Consider the following 23,753-nt stretch of genomic DNA (forward strand, 5'->3'; position numbering starts at 1 on the left):
AACGGCCGCGAGAATTACCGACGTAGGTACTATCGACTTTCTTAATAAGTGCCATTGTAATCCAATGAAGAGTCCCGCTGAGCTTCGCTACCCGCGGTCCATTCTGATCAATCGGCTATGATACTTTCACTCCGCTATTGTGCAACGGTCAAAACTGACGTTTCCCTCGGTCGCTGCCCAGACCTCTATGGAGTTCTTAATCCTTCAACTGGTTCGGTAAGATTCATCTCAGAAATGTATACGGTATATTATATCATTTAGATCAGAGCCGTTAAAGATCGATAATATTTCGATAATAAAGCGAGATCTGCGCAACTAGAAGAAGTTGCGGGATGTGTCGAGGCTGTCGCTGTCAGGTTGGCAATGATCGAGCGAGCTTTCGTCGCATTGTGTTGCCGCTCCTTCGACATATGGCGGTTACATAGTGATATCAACGATCGCATAATAGCAGGCGGTTTAAGTAGGCTCGTATTATACATATACATACGTATATGTATATGTGTATTTATTCGCGCGAGTTAAATGTTAAATTCACCTTACGCACATGCGAGGCTAGTTGACGATTTTTATCGTTTCGATTATTCCACTTATTAAGCCACTTAATTTACGGACACGCCTCCTCTACCTACTCGGCAAGCTTCATCGTCCGCTAAACGAAATCATTCGGAGATACGTTATTCTACGTCATTAGAGATTTTCAGTCGGCCATAATTGCCCGTTCACCCGGTAGAATGCAATACAGTATTTAGCACGCGCGGCATATACGTAGTGTACGTACTTGCTATCGATTTCGGACCTTAATAGGTATAAAGTTAGCGTCTAGAGTCGGCGTGTTGTATCAGCATTGTGGCCCGGCGTCTTCTGGCGAATGTGTCCAATATGACAGTTCAAACTGCTCCGAGTACTCCCGATAGTTTTGTGTCGCACTTTAAGAATCTTAGAAGAATTTTTCTCGCAGAATGTTTCGATGGAAAAATTACTGAGAAATATGCTATAATTCCTATACATATAATAGATGATTGGACTTTTTAAAGTTTTGATAAAAATATATTATGTTTAATATATTTTTATTTTTATATTATTATTATATATTATATAGACTTCATTATTATATTATATTATACTTTCTTTGTCCGTCGTTAATTCGAAGGATTGAATAGACAACGCGAGAGTTAAATTCGTCTGGCGAATTAATCGCAATTAATCGCGCGCGAAACGCGGCGTGGATAATCGCTCGCAGGAATTTTATTAGTCGAGCTAGCAACGGCGAACGATGTATCGCGCCGGAAATACAGGCAGTCCGCTGATTTAAGAGCGTATCGGAGCCGCTAATGGGAGCCCCCGCGCGCCATTGCAGTGCGCGTTACCGATGATTCGATACCGTCGTAAATAAGAGATTCGGATAATAATGCGCGGTCGCCGAATACCAGTCGAATTAACATCCTCATTATCTGTTTGCCCGTTAATGACGTTAATTAACCGCCCGTGAGTTATCGCAATCCGAAAATGCGGATTTGCACGATCAAAGCGAAATATTGTGCGAAAGGCGAAACGAAAAATCTATGCTATTCGCGAAAATGGAAAGTTTTCGCATTTATTTTGTCATCGCGATTATTCAAATATCTATGGGAAAGTCTGACTTTTAATTAAGCATAATTTATTTATATGGTGGATATAAATAACAGTTTGTCGAAGTAACGACGTTACGAATTTCCCATTGATTTTTTTTATACCCGTACGTTTGCACGTTTACATCCTCTATTTATAGGCCGTGTTACGACTGCGGTACGAGGGAGACGCAATTTCCCTACTAACAGTGGAATTTCTCCCAAGTATCTCATACTTTCTTGCACTTTTCTTACTAAATAGTTATACGTCCTTACTAATAGTTTCTAAGTATCTATTTTGCTAAGTTTAAATTTTTCCTTCAACATGAATCTCATCTGAACGATTGGGAACTATTCCCAATGTTGTATCATATCAACTTCCGCTTCAAAATTCCTTTAAATATCACCTTAAATCGATCATTCGTCGATGGTTAAAACGATTGAGAATCATCTAGACAGAGCCGTCGTGTAAATTTGCCTTGACTCTCTCTTTCTCTCTCTCAATGCGGGTTTTCGCGGTACACGAAAGAATTCGCCGCAAGGTCGACGAAGGCGAAGCGGACGGAAGGAACGGAAGCGAGAGGCGCGGAGGGCGAGACGTTACGGCGGAGAGTGAGGTCGATGGAGGCGAAAGGGGACGAGCAGGGGTGTTATTGCGTGGTAGTGTGGTTAAACGTATTGATCCCAATCACTACGATATGTCCAGGCTCTCCGCTCTGCTGCGAGCATGGCACTATGGCCGGGTCATCGTCGGAAAGCGAGACCCGAATTATGTGCGCCGACAATGTTTCGGTTAACGTTGAAAAAAAGAATTTCGTTTATCTGCCACGGAGATTCCCACGATTCGTGCGCGATGATAACGTTAGCTTGAATCAACCGTTACCTTCAAGCTGCAAGATACGCGACATACTCTGTTAAGTTTATCGTTGATGCTTTAACGAAAGGCTTAACGGCGAGAAAGTATTTATTTTTCCCCAACACGAGGTCACGCGTGTAAAGATGGACGAAAGCGAATGAATGCGAGAATAAAATTATTCGATATTTCTTTTTTTCTTTATGTATCGCTTTATGAAATGAATCGGATCGAAGTTTTTTTATTTGATTCACTCTGACATCTTCGGAAATTTAATAACGAACATTTACATATGACATCCGTTCGCCCAATGCGACCCATCTTATAAGGATTATTCTCAAGGTGAGAGGAACCATTTCCTTTTGTCTTTCCGTAGGAAGAATATACCGAGGTCTCGAGAAATGGAAATCGCGGATCAATGACGAGGTATCGCCGAACAGGAGACACGGCGAGAACGTAGTCGACGCTTACGTAATGGCCTTCGAGCGCTTTTAAGGCGTACGCGATCACCATGCCGCGTCGCCCCGCGATTAATCGGAGTACGCGGAGACACGTGATGTAAAAAATCTGGCAACAGCGTGCGCGCGTACCGTGCCTGTTCCTCCGCGTATTCCGTAACGTCACGTCGCGTCGCGTCGCGTCACCGTGAGTTCGGCACGAGCGTTACGCGTGCTAATTGGACCCCGCGCATTATCGGGGTCGTCAATCGCGAGTCTCCGTGTCCGTGTCTCTAGTCTTGGTCTCTTTTCGTTCGTTTATGATTACGTTTAATTATCTTGCGATGACACTAATTTTTTGACACGAAATATCAAAGTCCCTTGAAAAAATTGAATTTGTGACGTATATAACTCATTTAATTAAATTAATAACAAACTCTAGAAAATTTCCATATTTCTTCCATCCATTTTTAATTGATTTATTCTTTATTTCTCGCAAATTAAGCTGATTTGTTGTACCAACATATAATTCATAAATTGCTGGATGAGGGAAAATTGTACGTTTATCTTATTTTGACAGAGCAATACAGCTGATTTTGTGAGCGAAATGAACTTGGTGCTCTTCCATGAATGCGCTAGAGAATTCCGTGAGAAGCTTCTGGTTTTGCGATCGATGTGACGCGCTCTCTGCGGCAAACCGTTGGTCGCTGTAGGTTTCCCGCTGGACCAATAGGGTTTCGAAAGAAATTACCATGTATTCTGCACGATTTATTAGTGAAAAAAGTTTTTGATTCATATCGTGACGCGACAAAATATACCAGAAAGGGCTAATTTAAAAATTTATAAGTTTTCCTTCAAACGAGAACAGCGAAGAACGAAGTGCGGGAAGAATATGTAGCTTTGTCATATTTTATTAAGCCGCTACGTATTCTTTCGTTGTTCCCTTTAAAAAGAAAGTGAGGCATCTTTATATATAATTTCGCGATTACAAAGAACTGTTATCATCTTGGAAATTTATTTTTCGTATTAATACTCAGAAAAAAAATGAATTATCTTTTATCGATGGGCAACGCGTCCTCGTAATCTTTCTTGTGTCAAAACTGATTTCGTATCGTCCGTTATAAGCGTTCGAAGAAAATGTATGACGAGAGTAAATATTGGATGCGATGTTACCGAAAGCGATACGCGTTGACGTACAAACTTTCCGGGAGTATCTCCGGCCGGAAACCGCTTCCTCCTCTCCTCCTCCCACTCTCCCCCGCCCCCTCACCCTCCGTAGATGTGTGTATCTCCCCGGCCGGTCGGCGTTACATTGTCGTCGTAGTCGGTAATGCAGAGACTCGCGGCGCAAGTCGATATGAGAAAACCCACCCCTCTCGCTCGCGTACCGCACGAGAGTGGTGTGCATGCAATAGCGTAACACCGGTGAGAGAACCAGACGGTCGGTCGACGTGCCGCCTATTTATATACACTCCGCGCCCGCCGTCCAGTCGAGCGGCGACGATCGTGTCGCGTCGTCTCGCGTCGGGAGGAGCCGAAAGCGCGCTCGCTCTCTCTCTCTCTCTCTCTCCCTCCCCTTCCGTTCACCCGCGCCGTCAGCTGCACCTGCCGCCGCCACCCGCTCTCTCTCTCTCTCTCTCTCTCGCCACTTGGAACGTAACTGCCGAGGGCGACGGTTCGCGCCTCTCCACTCTCGCGCTCCCAGCTCAGCTGCTGTGCGACAGGATGCCTGCTGTACGATAACGGAGTATCTGGTTCACCGTCCGCGCAGGATCAGTTGCATCGGCAACCTTGGTTAATTAAGCCCGATTAGCGATTTCCTGTCCCTCTCTCTCTCGATAACATCGTCGTTGCCCCAGTTTTGCGATAGATACCAATAACATATAGTTTGACGATTTCATTGGGTTTTAAAACAACGATAATTTCGTAACGGTAATTAACGCGCGCGTTCAAACTTGTCATTTATTGTTTATATTTCAAAGAAATTACGTCATGGTATTAACTTCGTATTTTCACGAGATTATAATTGTACGAAAGGCGAAATGGAAATTTTGAAAATAATGTTAAAGCGGATGAGACGAGTTTTGTGAGATTTTAGTTTATTTAATTATATAATAAATATATAAAGCCCTCCGAAACCGCGCGCTTCGATTTGACCTCGCAACCGTTTAGTCGAGTGCGGGAAAACACATTTCTGTTCGCCGATCGATTAATCAGCGGGACACGCCGAGGGCACTGAAAACATACTTTTCACGGGCTACTTACATCCCCTGCGCGGATAGCCCCACTTCCGGGGGTTCGTCGGATGCCCCGATTCTTTCTGCCCGCTGCGCATTTCTGCCCCGTAGGGGCAGTCGCATCGACTCGCGGGCAGATTCTTCCTCTTCGGTCTCTCTCGCTCGCTTTCTGCCTTGTGTATCGCGCGTCCCAACCCCTTCTTTTTCTCTCTCTCTCTCTCTCTTTCCATCCCTCGTTTGCAAACGGCTCGGGTCGGCTTGTGCTCGGTAGCGAACTCGTGCGAATTCGGCCTAATCGGGCCGTCTCGTCTGTCGGGCGAGAACGCACGAGCGCCACGCGCGATGCCGCAAGCTCTTCTTAGCCGTGGGCGTGATTGGCCGACTGAACAATGAAGCGGACGGCGGGGCGACACGGCGCGAGAGCATCGATAGGGAGAAAGAGAGAGAGAGAGAGAGGTGGTGGAGTCGAAATCCTCGCGGGCGAAGGCCAGCGAAATTCATCGCGGATAATATACGCACCGTTACCGCGCGTATTAATCTGTTTATCCGGCAGGGAGTTTTGGCACACGCGGCGTGTATAGAGTGGATTTTCGACACGGGGCGAGAAGAGACTCGGCAAATACGCTGAATTTTTTTTGATGCTTAATTTTTTTCTTCTCTTATCGGAATATAATGTCCCATGTTTTCTGAGAATAACGCACATACAGAGAAGAAAGCGTATACTTGTACAATGAGTCATACCTCTCGTATAACTTGTCTTAAATCTCGACGAGGAATTTTCTCTGTAAAAAATATGAAGGAGCATATTTATTGTATATTTTTTTATTGCAGAAAGTACACACGCTATTTGCTATTCTTAACGATCGTATTCTACGCCATGATGTAATTGTAGGGTAAATATTATATATACGTTACAGCTAGCTGTAACTATACTGTTGGCAACGCTGGTGCGAATGAATTTGCGGATCGTTCCTCGCGAACCTCCTCGTCCTTCTGCTCTCTCTCTCTCTCTCTCTCTCTCTCTTTCTCTCTCGTCGTGTTGTAGTCCTGCGAGAACACACGAGTGCTGCCGAGTTCCTCCGATTACGGGACGCGGTTGACCGAGGAGGGTGAAGGGCACTGTCCCGATGCTACACCCCTGGTAGGGTGACCTCCGTTTGTGTTCCCCGTTCCGCGCTTCGAAGAAACTCGATAGCCGAGCGACTCGGGCTCAGCTCTCGCTTTTCGAGATCGCGAAGACGCGAAACCCAGAGAGACGGCTACGAATATATCAACGTTCGTATCACGAGTTTTCTTTTTTTCTTTAGGATTATATTTTATTCTTACATCGTGAATAGAATTTTTCATCAACCCTACGTACCCTCAATAATTTAATTTTTAGTTTTAATCAAAATGACACCGCTCTTCCAAGAGATACGATTCGTAGATATTTTCATTTTTGAACCGCGCGTATGGTATTTTATATATATATAATTATTAATCATTAATTATATTCAATAAGCATTGAAAAGCATACGATGAATGTATTGGCATCAACATGCAATCGATAACTTTCAGATGAGTAATATTTCCATCTCGGGAAGGATTCTTGCTTCCTCCGAAATGTATATCCCACGAAGACACTACATGACCTACAGTCTCACAAGCGAGGGAGATTCATAAACGTAAGCAGGTAGGCAGGCAAGCAAGCAAGCAAGCAAGCAAACAAGCAAGCAAGCAAGCAAGCAAGCAAGCAAGCAAGCAAGTCGGTGCATGTTCCCCGTATTGATCCTTTCGATAGTAAGTGGGCACTACGCGCATTGTATGGAAGGTTTCTACATACCTATCTACCAACCTTGAGAACGCCGAATACATACAGGCACCATATAAGCGACGAGCGAACTCTCCCGGTGCCTTCCTGAGAAATATCTCTCTCTCTTTCTCTCTCTCTTTCTCCTCCCTCATGCATGTATGTGAGCTTCGGTTAGTGTTTTTCCAGTCTTCCCCATGATCGTTACGGCGGACCATCGGTTCTCGGAACTTCGAAACTGGTATCGTTGCCTCTCTCACACTTTTTACGAATCGCCGCGCATCCTTCCGCGCAACGCCTTCTAACGTGTCTACCGAGTGTCTCGAGAGAAATTTCAGCTCTCGATGTAATTTCGTCGCGATATTCGGATGAGTAATCTCCGTGCGAGTCGAACGAATATTGTGAGTAACGTTATAGTATTTTTCATTAAAAAAAATAATCATTTTTCCTGATGATTTAAAATCAAATAATCGTCGTAGGAATTGAAGGAACAGCCTTTAGCGAGAACAAGCACTGTTAATTCTATAATTGAGAAATACAATATAATTTCGAACTTGTGCAAGAATCGGGCTCAAGTTTCTTGGTGGCGGGAGGGAGGGAGGGGGAGAGGTATTTAAAAATTGAGGGACGCATACAAATTATATAATGACCATAGACCAGGCGCAGCTGATATCTGATGGACCGTATCTCGGAAACCAGGGTGCTGAGATCCCGGATTTCCGAGTGAGTTCTCGGTGAGAGCAGCGAAGCGGCGGCCAAGAGAAACCGACGGCCGACGGACGAACCGGGGCAAAAGGACGACAGGCCACTTTGAGAGATGTGCATCGTGCGATGCAACGCGGTAACGGGAGACGCCCAGAGCCCGCAATCTGCATTACCGTCCGCTTTTACCGCCACATTGAACTTCTTTCGCCGACTGCTGATATATCGACGCCTGAGTAGTGGAGCAAACAGACAGGGAAAATATTTGTCGCGGGGGGGCGGGTGTCTTCCCCTCCTCCCCCAACGGCCCGTTTCGTTCACGCTCGCATGCCATCTCGCTCCGTTTCGCCTGCGCGCCGGGTCAGCGGTATGGTAGGTAGGAATGCTTATCTAAATATATCCATACTGACTTTTTGACTTATTATGGGTATCTCATACAATACATCCAGAATAATACATTAAAGATTCAAGGAGCGATATTATATGAATTTCACCGATAATACCCGTATATGATTGTACCGCCGTATATAATTGATCAGAAATGGCTCGGTAATTTTCTACTCTATAATAAAATTTATCGTATTATTGATAGTATCGTAAGATTTCGCTCAGATAACAACATATTTATTAAAAAGTTTCGAGTAGAAGTGCTTGAAGAAAGGAGGATTGGATAAAACAGAATTCGAAATGTTTACCGAACAAAAATTGATTTTATTCACCGGAAAATCGAAAGACAATACCAAAAGACGTTTTACATAATAATTATATAACATTAAGAAATTGAAATGGATTATTACATCGTAAATGAAATTAAATTATTGAGATTATATAACAAAATTATATTGCGATTATATAATAATTAACAATACGAGTGTAACGATGCTATCACGTATTCGAGATACGTCATCTTATAAAGTAAAAGATCTTGGATTTGTACCGTGTCATGGCACAGAGAAAGGACAGGTTTTCGCGCGCGAGGAATGTAGAGCCTGCTGAGACACGAGGTATGTGGCCTACAAGGATTCGTGATACAAGGAGAACAGAAATTTACCGCACGGAACCGATGGTGTCCTTTTACCGACCGTCAATTTGACACGGATATAACCCGGGTTTAAAATTTAAGTCGTCATCATATCTCGATAGTTTTCGAATGGAAATGTGCGTTCCGAAAAGCACATGGTTGAGAAATTATTGTTATCGCTCGCGAGAGAAGGCAAGTCGTCAACAGTCGTTGTCCATCGTCCCACATTGAGTTTTTCGATCTGAGTATCTAGTATCGCAAAGTGCGATCATCAGAAAAGAATCATATTCGGATATAAGTGATAAAATATATCAAAATCTTCGATTTGCGATTAATCCGCGACATTAAAGCTTAGCATCAACAGGTACGTATGAGCGAGAAATTTGTAAAGGCAGGGATTCTTATAAATCTTGAGAAATAAATCTGCTCGCTCTCAACTATATCTTTCATCACAAAAATATTAATACATATACCGTGTATATACGCAATACATATTTAGCATTTACAGTTTCGGATGATGTCGAATATGTCATCAAATATTTTCAGACTTACGTGGCGTTCAGTAAACGATTCAAGTCGTGACGATCGAGAGGCTATTACATAGTTCATGAATTATGATAATAACGTGACTTAAATATTGTATTAACATTAATTTGCAAGTTTAAGATAAGCTTGATAATATTAGTCATACGAATAAAAATGGAGGATTATCTTCGTAATAAACAAAACCGAAAGACTTAAATCGACTTGTTAGAACTGGCCGTTGATCACACGCCGATCGTGCTAGATTTCTACATCCATTCATTATTTTCTCGTTTATCTTATTCTCTTAAAAAGGGACAGACGAAAGAATAAAAACCATCGCTATCACTAGACTTTTGCCGATATCTTTCTATTTTAGTCATTTACGCACATAAATATCGTAGCAATAATCGATTCGTGTACGGAAAAAGCCATGCCGTTCATAATTTTATCGAAACTTGATGGAGGATAAGAAACAGACTTTGCATAGATTCTTTTGTTGTTTATTCGCAAGCAATGAACGAAATGATAAGATATCTCGCTATTACAGGCCAGTTGTACATTTCGTCATTTTCAGCTCGCTATTTATTTCCCGCAGATAAAAAAATTGCAACAGCTAAAAGGAAAGCTTGTTAAGAAAACAGCCTCTAACATGATTGTATCATTCTACAATGTTATACGTGCATCTCGAGTCCTTGTGATTTTTATCGCTTTATTTTAACATATTAATCGACTCTTATGAACTTTACGCAATTACATACATAGGATCCTGCGCTTCTCCGCGGATAAAGTCGGGACGCACACAGCATCCGCTCGCGTATCCGCTTTTTTCTGTCCGCCTGTGCGGGGAGCTCCCGGCGACCACCTAGTGCCACGTGCAGGAACTAGAGCCGGCTTTCGATCGTTACTGATCTACCTACGTTAAGTGTTTGCCCGATGTCCGTGTGACCGCCGAGCCCCACCCTGATTGTTATATTGCCCGCCGCTGGCAGACACGCGAATCTTACGATGAATTTGCGGGAATTATTTTCGACGTCCACGAAGTCGGCGAATCGATGTCTCGGTTCTTAGATGAGATTTGTCACTTGTGAGAGCATGACCCTTTACTTTAGAAGACGATATTAAAGATAGGAAGACACACGGAAGCGATGCTTATGAAGGGAAGAGTTGTATCGGGCGCAAAAGAGGGAAGGCTGCTCTAAACGTGAATGCATGTTTTGGGGACGCATTGTATATTGAACGCCGAGATCGAATCTTTTTTCATTCCTTCCTGCCTTTCTTCGCGATACGCCCCTCGCCTCTCGCAAGAGGAACACATGCTTGTGTCGACAGATCGCGCACAGTACGTGTTGCTTGTCATAGAGCGCGGTCGAGTAACAACAACACGCGCCCGACAATGTTGCATCGCTGCGATGATAAGCCTTATCTCTCGGTCAGCAGTCGTTCCAGGCAAATACGCGACGATAAAAGTCGGTCTTGAAATAGTTGTCCGCGTCTTGCAAGTTTTGCTTATTTACGAAAAACGACCGCTTTAAGATTCCTTTCTTTCGATGTACACTCGAGAGCCCCCGTACACTCTATAACTATGGTAAGAGAATATTTTTCCTTTTCTTTTTCTTTGTCTTAAAATACGAATAATAAGTTCATACGAGAACGGCGACTTTAAATTTTGTGATCTCTCGATGAACAAAAACAAATGGCTTCGAAAAAAAAAATATATATTCAATGTCTCTGGGTACAAAGTATTAACAGGCACCTAAGAGATCGTATTGTGCCGATGAACATTCGCTATGTCACGCGACGCTATTGCGTAACGCTAAAGAGTTATAAAAATGTTGAACGGAGGCGATGTTGCGCCGCCGCCGCCGCCGCCGCCGCGATCTTATATTCACGGATACGGGGCTTTAAACGCGATCGTACAAGAGAGCGATGTGATATATGACACTATGACTAACTGTAGTCCCCGCCACGGTCACCCTATATATTCCGAATTTTAGATGGAGATGTGTCGTAGATTTTATACGGCTTCCTTTATTTATTTACCATCGTGTTACTCCGCAAATTTTTAAACAAATCGAAATTTAAATGGCGCAAGACTGGTAAATAGAAACGAGTATAGATACATAAACAAACATTTGTATAGATACATAAACAAACCGATTTGTCAATAATACAAAATTACATTCTCATTTGCATTCAACATTTTATTTACGAAGGTATCTCTTGTCTGTATAAATCGTGCGTGGCGTAAATTGGCCTTAACTGTGGAACAGAAATCTGCGTTACGTTTCGCTTAATGCGCACCGTCAACGATAGAGACGTGCGCGCGCGCGCGCGCGCGCGATGGAGAGGGAGAGAGAGAATGAGAAAGAGAGGGAGAAGGAGAGATCGTATCGCGCGTACGTTGTTGACCTGCGGGAGTAGTCCGCGCGGTTATATGTCGTAACTTTCACAATGAGCGTTCTCGTCGTCGCGCACCCGCTTAGTGCCAACCATCTTCGGTGACCATCGGTGAGGCTCGGGCGCACGCGATCGGCAATCTTCGTACTTTCGGCGTACAACAATCGGCTGCTCTCGGTGCAGGACTCCCGCCGGCTCGTCGTCGTCGTCGTCGTCATCGTCGTCGCCTCGCAAAGTAAGGAATGCTCACGATATATACACGCCGATGGTATCGGAGCGTCGATATTTTGTTCCTCCCGACTCGCGTTGCGCTTCTCGCGCCGTTCCTTTTCAACATGAAAGCGAACGACGATGCTCGTGATGATGCTCTCTCGCACGGCCTTGTTCTCGCCATTAAATCATCACTAAAGCGGTCGCTATTGTTCTCAGAATAGATATCGTTTCCCCACGACGAGACTATTTATTGCTCGAATGCTCGCTTTGCCAAATAAAAATTATACGTACACTGCGTAAGAGTTTTGCATACATAAACATTTTGTTGATATAAGAAAACGTACACTGCGTAAGAGTTTTGCATACGTAAACATTTTGTTGATATAAAAAGATAAAATATAAATATATTTTATTGCTCGAATGCTTGCTTTGGCGAATAAAAATTATACGTACACTGCGTAAAACTTTTGCATACATAAACATTTTGTTATAAAAAAATTAAAAAAAATAAAAATATAAGACAAAAGTTAGAAAATTGGTTGGCGGTTTAAATAATCAGACTTTGTTTTGTTATTTTTATGTAAATCTTTATTTAAAAATCAAGTTTGACATATCCATGACATTTGGATTGAGGAATGAGAATCGTGATCTTTTCGCTGTAGCCATATTAACACATCGAAAATGCAAGATAATAATTATTGCACCGTTGTAAATTAAACGTTCAATATTGATATGCTATGAGGAAAAAGCGAGATAATGGAGCGAAAGAAAAAAAGAATACAATATTATTATGCGAGATCCATAAATCAGCGTTCAAGGTCGATGAAAATTTATCCCGACGATCATTTTTTTTTTAGATTTCATCGATCATATATTTTTGCGCGTAAACATTTCCTTTGATAGTAGAAGCCGTGCCGTGCCGTTGACCTGCCAGCCAGCTTGCGCGGTTATGTCGTAACTTTCACAATAAGCATTTTTATCGTGCTCGCTCGCCGACCGTGTTCGCTAACACCATCAACTAGCAATGTATAATGAACTCTATGCATGAGACACTGTAATTTTTCTCTATTTTTCTGTTTGAAAAATTTGTCGAAAATGAAAATCTCACAAATATTAACTCTGATATTAATAAAACATCTGTAAATGTGTAAATATTTTACTGCCAGTAAAATAAATTTATTTTCGTTGAGTGGCGAGACAGCGCCTGACAATCAACGCCGTGTGAATGTGGCTTAATCCGGCCGCGAACGCGTCCTTGCACCGTGTCGGCCGCCGCGCCGTTTACATGGGGCGCCGGGTAGCACCCTAACCTAACCTCTCGTGAGTGTAACGTGCGCGGGTGCTCGCACGCGCATCTCCTCGCGTCAGCCGGCACTCGCTCAAGCGACGTATACAGAAAACCGCGTGGCTGGCGCGCACGGCGCAAGCCAAGACAACGAGGCAACGCCGCGTGGCCGACCAGCTGATCGCTCGGCAACGTGCGGTCGCGGGTAGAAGCGGTGAGAGGGGGAGTCGCGCGCGACTGGGCTAATGAGTGTGCGACCTATTGGGGGTTCGTTGGTGGTGGGGGATGAGATGCGGAGCGCGGGGAGGGGAGAACCGCGCGAGAGATCCCGCCGCAGAGTAGGGGAGGGGGGCGCTGTGTTGCCGTCACGTCAGACAGTCGTGCCTCTTGTCGCCGCCGCCGTCGTCTCCGCCACGGCCGTCGCCGCTACACCGACGGTGTTTTCTACGATCGAGTGGCGGCGGCATTGCAAGGTCTAGGAGGCCGCGTACTCGAGACGCCGCAGTCGTTTCTTATCATAACGCGAACGAAGCAATGGCTCTACGTGTCTTGTCCATCTGACGGCTTGTATTCTCCCGAATTTCCTCTCAGTTATTTTAAAAATTCTATAGGATTTAAAAATTGTTAAGATATCTTTTGAACGATCGTATAGACTGGATATATAGTATCACATAGTATATCGAGCAATGAATAAACAACGAGCAGTTTTAATCAATTAATAATACGTCACGCCGAATAATTATTATGTGCCGGCTCGACTACCGTAAATGTCATCTATTTTTCGAAATGACTTAATTCATCCTACAAATGAATATTAAGTAATTCACACTAGACTGCGATTCATTTAGCATTGTTAGTGAATTTATGCATTCATAATTTCATTTTAAATTAACATTTTATTTATTTTATTAAATAATTAATCAGTAAAGGTTTAATACATAATTGATCGTGTATTTTTAATGAAAGATAGAGATCTTAAAGATCGTTTTGCTTAATATCTCAATTTGGCTTGACAATATACTATAATAATCACAAATTAAAGTTCTGAATATTTTTAACTGAATGAAATTCTCGGAACAATCAGTCGAAGAATACTGTGTATGATTTGCCAAGTTACACCGACTGTTGCATTGCCGTTAGGCAAGAGAATATGTTAATAACATACTATCAAGTATAATTTCAAATGTCAAATACACACACGCACACATTTCTTATTATTACATTTTTATCACATAATAATAATGTAATCTCTTATTGCTATTTAAAGTAAGAAAAACATTGATACACAGATGATGAAATATCTTTAATCTCAGCATTTCTCAGATATAAAAAAGCACTTCTACTCTTATCCGCGTAATATTGATTTATATATATATATATCGATTCTATATATGCCACGGTGGCATAAAAATCGCGAAATCACACCCGACATTTGTCTTCGACACACCGACGTGAACGCCATCATACGGAAACGATCGCGCTCATTTTCCATGGAACTTGTGCCCGAGGGGGAGGGAGGGGGGGGGGGTTCTCTCCTCCCGGCTCCAGAGGCACGAGAGGCAAGCAGACTTCCGAAAAGGAAGAGAGGAGATTAAACGGGGCGACGTTGTCGTTCGCTGCTTCCGAAACGCCGCGCGAGGTTGCTCGTCGATTCGCATCTCGTATCGATAACGGTGTAAAAATGGTGCACGAAGGGGAAGGGGGAGGGTGGGAAAGAGAAATTTCCGCTCCGGGAAAGAGAAATCTCTGTCGCTCTTCGCAAATGTGTCGTTGTTGAAAACCTACCTACCGGTCGATGCAATGGCGACCCGCTCTTGGTCGCAAATTTCACGCCGACAATCGCTCGCGCGGTCAGTATCATGTTGATATCGAATCGCACATATCTCGTTCTTATCGAACTGCGAAGATTTATTATTCGCAGATTTGGATTCATGCCACACGGATGGCATCCGATTGTTCACTCCGGCTCCCTGTCAATCTAGTATAAAACCGGTCGTTATGTAGATAGTTGTGAGTAAACGGGATGTGACTTTGTCATTTACGAGACAGGTGAAATAAAGAGATGTTAAATATGTGTTTGACATATATTTAATTTAATCGAGAGAGATATTACATATATTTAAGTAATTTTTCGCGCGAATCGCACTATGATAATTTATCGCGTAAAAGTTATTACCGTCTGATTGCAATTACATTAGATTTCAATTAAAATCAGTTTCAGTTTTTAAGACTTTACGCGACATTAACGTGTTATTTATGTCTCTATGTAATGTCACGGCGCAAATTGCTGCGAAAATTGAATGTCATTGTCGCAACGTTGTAAATGATCATAATGCTGAAGAAAACAGTCAATTCGCGCTGACTTTGAATTTTCACGATATTGTGCGACGTTAAAATGGCGTTATCATTGGTTGCTTTTTGCATGAATGGCGTTATTACTTTCTCTCGAGTTTATAAATATATCAGTGTCAGTGATCAAAGGTTCTCAAAGGATAGGAACGAAAAAATAAGAAGAATAGGAACGTTATTCAAGAATTAATGATATTATATATTATTGTCATGCACGCCTTTTCGAAAAATTCATCACCAGTTTATCTAGCACTTGTCGCGTGAATACGAAAATTATCGAATTGTAAGTAACTGTTAAACGAAAACCATCATGTTAGCTATAAACGAAATTTTTTAATGCTCCGATTCATACATCATTTTTGTAAGAAAAAAATATTTACGTTCCTTATTCGCGATCCACGGATAGACATCTTTAATTATATCCACTCAGAAATCACTCCTCATTAATCTCCCTTTAAATTCACCCGCGAAAGACAATTTCGTACACAAACACGACTCCGACTGACACTACATCACACATTTCACACGTTTTCAAGTATTTACTCGAGACATGATATATCCTCTTTATATGAATTCGTTAGAATTATTATCAATTTCATTGACACTGTACATCCTAGTTCAGACTCGCTCGGTCGCTCGACCTGTTATGTTCGTCCGTCTTGCCGCGTTCCGTCCTCTTGTATATCCCCCTCCTTTTCCCTCCACCCCCCCCCTCTGTTTGTTTCCCCTCCACTTCGTTCGGCCTTTGCGTCTCTCTTGCTACAATACGCCCTCGCACAGGCCGAAGCACGCGTCGGCACGACATATCTCACAGGAACGTAATAAGAGGAATCACGACAAGGGTGCATTTTCGCGAATATCGTATTTTTGAAATTTTTGTTATCTACAGTGGAGCTAAATTTGTTAGATCGTTAAAGAGTGCTACTATAGATCAGGTGAGCAGATATTCGTTAAGAGAAAAAAAATTTGAATCGTTTAATGAGTACGTAGCTCTTTCTTATGGCACGTACCTCTATTTAGCATTACTAGTATTACACATCTAAATATATTAGTTTTTGTGTATGTCAAAAACGAGTGACATTCGATTGGTCTAATCTAATCTAATAAAAAATTCTATTTAGAGTGCTCCTCTCGGAAACTCTCCCGTTTTAATTGTTTTTTGCATTATTAAGCAATTGTATAATGTAATCTATCTATAGATCGTATTTTCCTTAATTTTCCAACAAACATGTGCCTTATGACAGTTGATGAAAATTTTCAACTATTTATTATTATTGAATATTGATATTTATAGAAAATTCTTTGATGTATTTTGTCGATCTAAAAATGAATTGTGTAATATGCGAAAAAAGCTAATATATCTCGACTGTAGTACAATACAAAAATTCAAGATTTTATGCTGACATCATAATCCAATATGGCTGCAAGAACCGAGAACCTTATCGATCAATTAAAAAGAGCTAGAAATTTTTTATTGTTTTCGTAATCTTTCGCAAATATATAGATTGATAAAACATGTTTTCTTTTTTTTTTCGGAAGAAAAAAGTTTGATACTCGGAAAGACTTCAACTTTCTCTTTGTTGGTAACTATCTTCTTTGTTAAATTTAGAACCGTTATCTTTCGGTGAATACCTGTTATACAATTTTACCTCGCTATTTGCTTTCACATTGATCCGCAAACCGAAGCTCATTCAATCTGCTGGGTTTCGAAGAGAAGCACGATTTATACGGTTTATGAATCTGTTGAAAAGCTACTTCTTCGCCATTATTAGTAGTAAATACACACCCTAAGCTTTGTCAAAATCACCCAGATACCGACCGCAGCTTCGGGCATTATAATCCTCTTTATCTATCGTAAGATACTGCATTTTTTATAAAACTCCATTTGTACGCGAAAAGAGAGAGAAAGAGAGAGAGAGAGAGAGAGAGATTCTTTTCTCGCGGGATAAATTAACACGACGATGAAAAAAAAAAGAAAGAACAGACAGTCGTTTGCCAACCCAAACTGCTCGCTTCTCCGCGAGTACAACATCGGGGTGCAAAGTAACGCCGCAAGGCGGAACCGCGGATCACACACGGGAAACGTATCTCCGACGGGCGGATAGCGGGACGGCGGCGGGGAAGGGCAGGGGGGTGGGGGAAGTACAACAGAGCGGAGGAGCACCCTTCGCACGCTGTAGCGGCACAACCACACTTCGCCACATCGATTTTACCGGCTCGCTTGCACTCACACTCGGTCGACCCGTTCACTGAAGGAATGTCTCATATGCCTCCCTCCTTCTCCACCCCCTTTCCCTCCCCCCTGTCGTATTCCCTCCCGCCCCCCCTGTTCTCTGCCTGCCGCTCTGCGCCACCCCCCGCGAATCCCCCCGTCAGTCATGCCGGTTCTCTTTCTATCTTATCCCGTCGTCCATCCCTCTTCTTTATATCCAAGCTCGCCAACGTTTGCCCCCTCCCCTCCCCCTCTCCCCTTCCCGTCCCCTCTTTCTCTTCCTTTCTCGTTCGCTTCTGCATTCTACCAAAGTGTCCCTCTTTCTCTCCGACTCTGTTGTGTGATGCCGGGTGGTAGCGGTTTCGCGGGGAAAATGGAAGAGGAGGTTGCACCTTTTGCCGCATCTCGGAATCTCGCGCGTTGCTCATTTGCGGTAAAGAGAGAGAGAGAGAGAGAGAGAGAGAGAGAGAGAGAGAGAGAGAGAGAGAGAGAAGAGCTAGGGAGACGAAGGGTGGCGGTTGAGCGAGCGACGAAGAGCAATAAGAGGAACGGAGGGAGGAGGAAAAAGAGAGAGAGAGAGAGAGAGATAAAGAGAGAAACCTCGGGGCTAGGTAGTAGTAGTAGTAGTAGTAGTAGTAGTAGTAGTAGTAGTAGTAATAGTAGTAGTAGTAGTATGCGAGAGCGGCGGCGGCGGCGGCGGCATACAGTGGTGGTCGGACAGTTCCAGTTCCGTTTCGATTAGGCGAGTCCACGCGCCGGGTTTTTGGCTCGCCACGGATCTCGCGAACTTCACCGTGCGAGAAAAGGCGTACGCCCGATGCCGTTTAACGACGACGTGTCCATTGACGCCGCTCGGCCGGCGCTGTCGTATTGCCGCTGATGCCACCGTCGTCTCTGCTGTTTATCCGGCGCGCCAGCCGCACGTTAATATTCACGAGCGCATTCAGGAGGAAACGAAGTGAACGGACTTGGTGCGAGGCGCACGCGAGAGAGAGAGAGAGAAAGAGAGAGGAAAAGAGCCTCTCTCTCGTTAGATGTACATACGTTTGTGTGTGCTGCGCTAAAACGCGAACTCGGTCTCTCTTTCTCTCTCTCTCTCTCTCTCTACGTTTGCTCGATTTACGGTTCGTTCGTGAACGGACCGATCCTTGAGTCGGTTATATGACCATATCGGGGGCAAGTCGTCGGAGTTACACAAGTGCATGAGTAAAGTCTGCATGTGCGCCGAGGTTTACCGGGTTTGTATAATACGTACGTATATATTTACGTCGGCGTACTTTTGTCGAAGTTCTTCTCCTCGAGCGAATCGCTCCATATACGTTTACATGGCCACGCACCACCACACACGCGCATACGCATCTGCTTATTTGCGCGCATTCATACACAACGCGATGCCATCCGTCTCGACGGCGGATCGCACCGACAACCAGAGAGAGAGAGAGAGAGAGAGAGAGAGAGAGAGAGGGAGAAAGAGATGGAAATTCGTCTCTCTATCTCTCTCTCTATTCGCCGGCCCTCTAGCCCAGTTCCGGGCACGGCCACTGATCCATCGATAAGGAAGTTTGCTGTCCTCTCCCGCGGTTGGATTTGTTCGTGCGCGAGGAATCCGCGGGATCGAGCATCTCGTTGTCGTATAGTCGAGGTCGAAGCGCGATATACTACCGTGTCACGTGACTCGAGGATTATCCGCGAAACGGCGCGACGAAACGTAAGATCAGATGCGGGGATGTACGGTCGTGTTTTACGGTATACAGATTGGATTCCTCGTAAACCTATTTTAATTTTTGTCCTCATTTACTGTAACTTTGCAAGGCGCATACATATATATATCGCACCTCTCTTTTTATTTTCGCGACAAACGTCAAGCGCATCGATTGTCATGGCGATCGACGTGTTCTTGATGAAAAAGCGATTACGTTTAATATAATATATAATTAATAATCTATTCGAGTTTACGAATCAAGTTACATTATACATATTGATTTGTTTCTTAAATAGATCTCGAGGATTATGCCAAAATGGAACTCGTCTCTCTCACGACTCGTATGAAATTATGAAAAGTATGAAAAATAAGTATTAACCCCTAATTGTTCAAAAGAAATCGATATTCGATCGTTGTAAGCCAATTAATTTTGATTGTGATTAATTAAATGAGCGATATTTAATGCGATAAGGATTACTGTGCCCTTTTCCTTTCGCAAAAGATTTGTTCTTCGTGAATCTCACGCGCGCTTTTTTTTCCCTTTAGTTCTATATCGAGATATAAATATAATGAAAAACTTGTCTTGAAGTAATGTATAAAGTTCCACGACAGAAATAAAAGCTCTCATCAATCTCTAAATAGATCGCGCTGCAAAGTTGGCGCGCGTGATAAAAATCTAATAATAATAATCGTAAGCGTAATAATCAGGCTAATTAGATCAGACTAGATTTTTTTATCAATCGAAAAAGGAAAGATAATTCTTAGTAACTTCAACACATCCCTGACCAATATAAATACAATCAAAATATGGAAATCATTTTAGAACGTTGTCGACATTTCTACGATTTGAACAAAAGAAGAACTGTACAATTATCGGACGGTAATATCTAATTACATTTGATTGCTTAATGACTTTCTCTCAGAGCCAAGCGTCCACTTCCTGGGCTCTCCCTTCGAGTTTCGCAACGACGTTCAGTAAAATCGTGACAGGGTAACTCGTGACAGCGATGGCATACGAAGGCGCGTATCGTGCACAAGCACGTTGATCCGAGAATGGAGCGGGGCGTCGCGTCGCGTCGCATCGCGTCGCATCGCATCGCATCGCATCGCATCGAATCGCATCGCATCGCATCGCCTGTGCAGCAGCAACACGAGAAGAGACGCGCGTAATCTATCGCTAAACGTGGGACGCGCCAGCGACCGCCGCGCGACAACGACGTCACACGCACCGCGGCCGGCCAGAGTGACGTAGCGTGTCGTCGCTCTCTTCCTTCGCTTATCAACGCTGTTAATCGAAGGCGTAGCACGCGCGCGCGCGCCCCCGCCGATATTTCTTTCTCTTCTTTCCTCCCTCCCCCTCTCATCCGCACTTCTCGGTGGCTGCGGCGGCGGATGCCGCGTACGAAAATATGTACCGCCGCGACACCAAGAGTCAGTTAAAATCCGAGGCCGGCCCCGAGCCGTAGAGAGTTCAGAAGCGCAACGTAGTGAGTAAAACTGCCCCCTGCGCGCCGTGCGCGCGCCCGTGGTGCTCCCCCGATCGTGCTCATGCACTTCTCCCAACCGTGCGCCGTCAAGTTCTTGCCGCTCCCCCCCCCTGCATCGCGACCGCTACTCGTCGCCCCCTCGCTCGCCTTCTCCCCCGCGCGCGCGCGCGCTCGTGTTTGCCCCCTTGGAACCTCCATCGCCCTTCCGCTCCCTTCCGTCTCCTCGCCGCTCTAAGGTCCTCCATTTTGTGTGTATCGTGATTCCTCTATAACTCTAAAACGTATATATCGGACATTTCCCTCGCACGCCGTCGTCGCCGTCATTCTTACGGCAGGGCCGTGCGCGAAATTTCGTTTACCGTTGATACACACGCACACACACGCATACGTACACACCATCGAGAACGGCGATTACTATGGGATTTCACCATAAGTCGTCGTGGAAGGTGTCGTCCTGTCTCCTCTTCACACACGCTCTTTTCCTCTTTCTTTCTCTTTCTCGACATGTTTCCATGCTTCTCTCTGTCATGTCTGTCATCATCTCTCTCGCACTCTCCATTCCTCCTTCCGTGCCGCTCTCTGTTCCGTCCGGCACCCCTCATCCCTTCCCCTTTTCCTCGCTTCATAAGTCTTTCTCTATCCCTCCAGGTTTGCTCCTTCTAGAATGTAAATCGTGTCTTTTTAACAACACACGCGATTCTCGTTGAGCTTGGTAGCGTCATATACGCCGGGTTTCGCCGTTTGCGTAGCGTAACCTCTCTCGTCGTCGCCGTCAAGAAGCAGTAGAGTCGAGCCGTCTCTCTCTCTCTCTCTCTCTCTCTCTCTCTTTCTCTCGTGCCGTCGTTGTCATTGCTATCTTTCGCGATCGGATTCGTCGCCGTTCGCCGCGTTTCGTCGGCTCGTACGACTCTCGTCTTTACAATGTGGTGGCGACGTGCCTTACCCTCGATAACGGTCAAATCGCACAGGCGCTCTTCGTGACTATAGTCCGTCGCTATTTGGTTCGTTGCATTATTTTTCTCTCTCCTCTCTTGTGGCCGTTTCTCTTCTCGTCGCGACTTGCTCGCGGTATATCTTATAGCCGCAACGCCTTCTGCTTTCAGATGTCTGCTGGGTCACAAATTCAGATGGCACCCCAAACAACCGTAAACTCTGGTCAGACAGTTCATAGTCAAGACTCGAACATGAGCACTGGTAAGTTGGAATCATACTCTTGAAGACGATGCGTGAATATAATAGAAATTGTATGAAGAATAATTTTAGTTTTCTCAGTACATATTCTGGTCCTTTGGGCAGTTAACTTGTCTGGAGGATAAAGTTATGTGCTTCAAAAAGAGCAATAAAAAAGCTTCTTTGTGTTTGTGTTAAAATGTTCTTTGATAAACACAATTTATTTATCTATTATTATATTATCATTACTATTCATATATTAAAATTATAGTTTAAAGATATCTGGCATGTTTCTAATGGAACTATAATTATAACTAGGCTCATCGCATAGTGATAAGGAGGTGGATGCAAACACTCCGGAAAAAGTATTACGGACTACTTCTGAAAGGAAAAGAAAACGTAAGGCTGATGACGGAGGTGGGGGTGTTTCAAGTAGCTCTGTAACAAGTAAGGGAGCTAGATCAATTGCTGCTCTTGATAATAAGAAGATCAATGAGTATTTCCCAAAGCATCATCTGGGCAATAGTCCTATTCGGCATGGTGGTGCCAAAAGTCCTTCTCCTCAACAGGCTTATCCTATGGTAAGGTTCAAGATTCACGTTACAAAGAATATTTTAAGAGCAATAGATTTATAATTTATGCGTAACATCTGTATTTTCTTGTCAACAGTTTCCACCATCGCCTCAACAGTTACTTTCACCACAAGTAACAACACCTAATTCTTCAGTGGCGGAATTTTCTTCATTGATGCAGCCACCAAGACCTCATCCTCAACCTCCACCTCCTCCACCACCAGTTTCAACACAACCTGCAGGCTCAATGGTCAGCAAGCAGGTGCAGGTAAGGCCTACCAACCTCAATAGGACAAGCCAGGTCAGGCAAGCGAAGACTAACACCCCAAATGTAAGCAAAATCCGGTAATATCTGCAAGCATTTTATAAGAAACGACCCACTGTTAGTATTAGTGTCTCTATCACAGATTGACAATTTGTTATAAAGATATGGTAGCTTTAATTTTTCTTAAAACTTTCCTATATATGATTAACAAATCTAACAAAATATGGCAATTTTATTATTGGGCTAGATAAGGAGGCTAGATAAGGAGAGGAATAAGCAAAATTGTTATTATTCTTCATTAAAACATTGAGAAAGATAAAGTAATTATCAAATTAAAGATTTTTATTTTTATGAAAGATTTAAATTTTTTTACAAAAGTTTGTCTTTGGACATTCTTTTGTGCAAAATCAAAATAAGTGCATTAGATAGTAGCAACAGTAAAATATCATTGTAAAAATTAATTAATTTTTTCTTCTTTCTATTTTTGTGACAAATTCTGTTTGTAATCTGTGAAATGCTACACAATTGATTAAATTCTTCTACTTGTTTATATATGTGATCTGGTAATGGGCATTTCTTATCAAATGTTTGCAATAAAATCAGCTAATTTCTGGCCAAACTGTAGCACTGTATACATTTGTTATTGTACAAATACAGGCTACCTTGTAGTGCCACTCTTTCTTGTTATGATACACTTGTCTTTAAAGATCTAATAGTTTTTTCGAAAAACTCAATTATTGGTTGCTAGAGGCATAAAGCGAGCATTAAAGGTATATTTTATTACTTTGACATATGCATATTTAGTTCTTGGGATTCATTGAACATTGTATTTGAGTTTTAATGAATTCAATATTCTTTGACTGTTCCAAAATAAAATGTACTAAGAATTCTTTTGGGGTTGTGTATTAATTGGCATTTACATCAGCATTA

General features: G+C 43.3%; 1 protein-coding gene across 16 annotated transcripts in view; it reads left to right on the forward strand.

Annotated features, from left to right (window-relative positions):
• The window catches only part of LOC126851460 (serine/threonine-protein kinase tousled-like 2), a 43,219-nt gene that overhangs the window by 14,230 nt on the left and 5,236 nt on the right, over positions 1–23,753 (forward strand). For 9 of the 16 annotated variants that reach the window (XM_050595472.1, XM_050595470.1, XM_050595467.1 and 6 more), the window contains 3 exons: positions 21,920–22,010; positions 22,305–22,567; positions 22,656–22,889. In XM_050595472.1, coding sequence (XP_050451429.1) covers positions 21,920–22,010; positions 22,305–22,567; positions 22,656–22,889 — 588 coding nt within the window. Of the gene's footprint in view, positions 1–102; positions 217–9,945; positions 10,757–11,420; positions 11,804–18,708; positions 18,879–21,467; positions 21,818–21,919; positions 22,011–22,304; positions 22,568–22,655; positions 22,890–23,753 lie in introns of those variants that run through there. The other 7 variants (XM_050595476.1, XM_050595479.1, XM_050595482.1 and 4 more) reach the window with 7 other exon arrangements.

Source organism: Cataglyphis hispanica, chromosome 8 (genome assembly GCF_021464435.1).
Source record: "Cataglyphis hispanica isolate Lineage 1 chromosome 8, ULB_Chis1_1.0, whole genome shotgun sequence".
Classification (NCBI taxonomy): Eukaryota; Metazoa; Arthropoda; class Insecta; order Hymenoptera; family Formicidae; genus Cataglyphis; species Cataglyphis hispanica.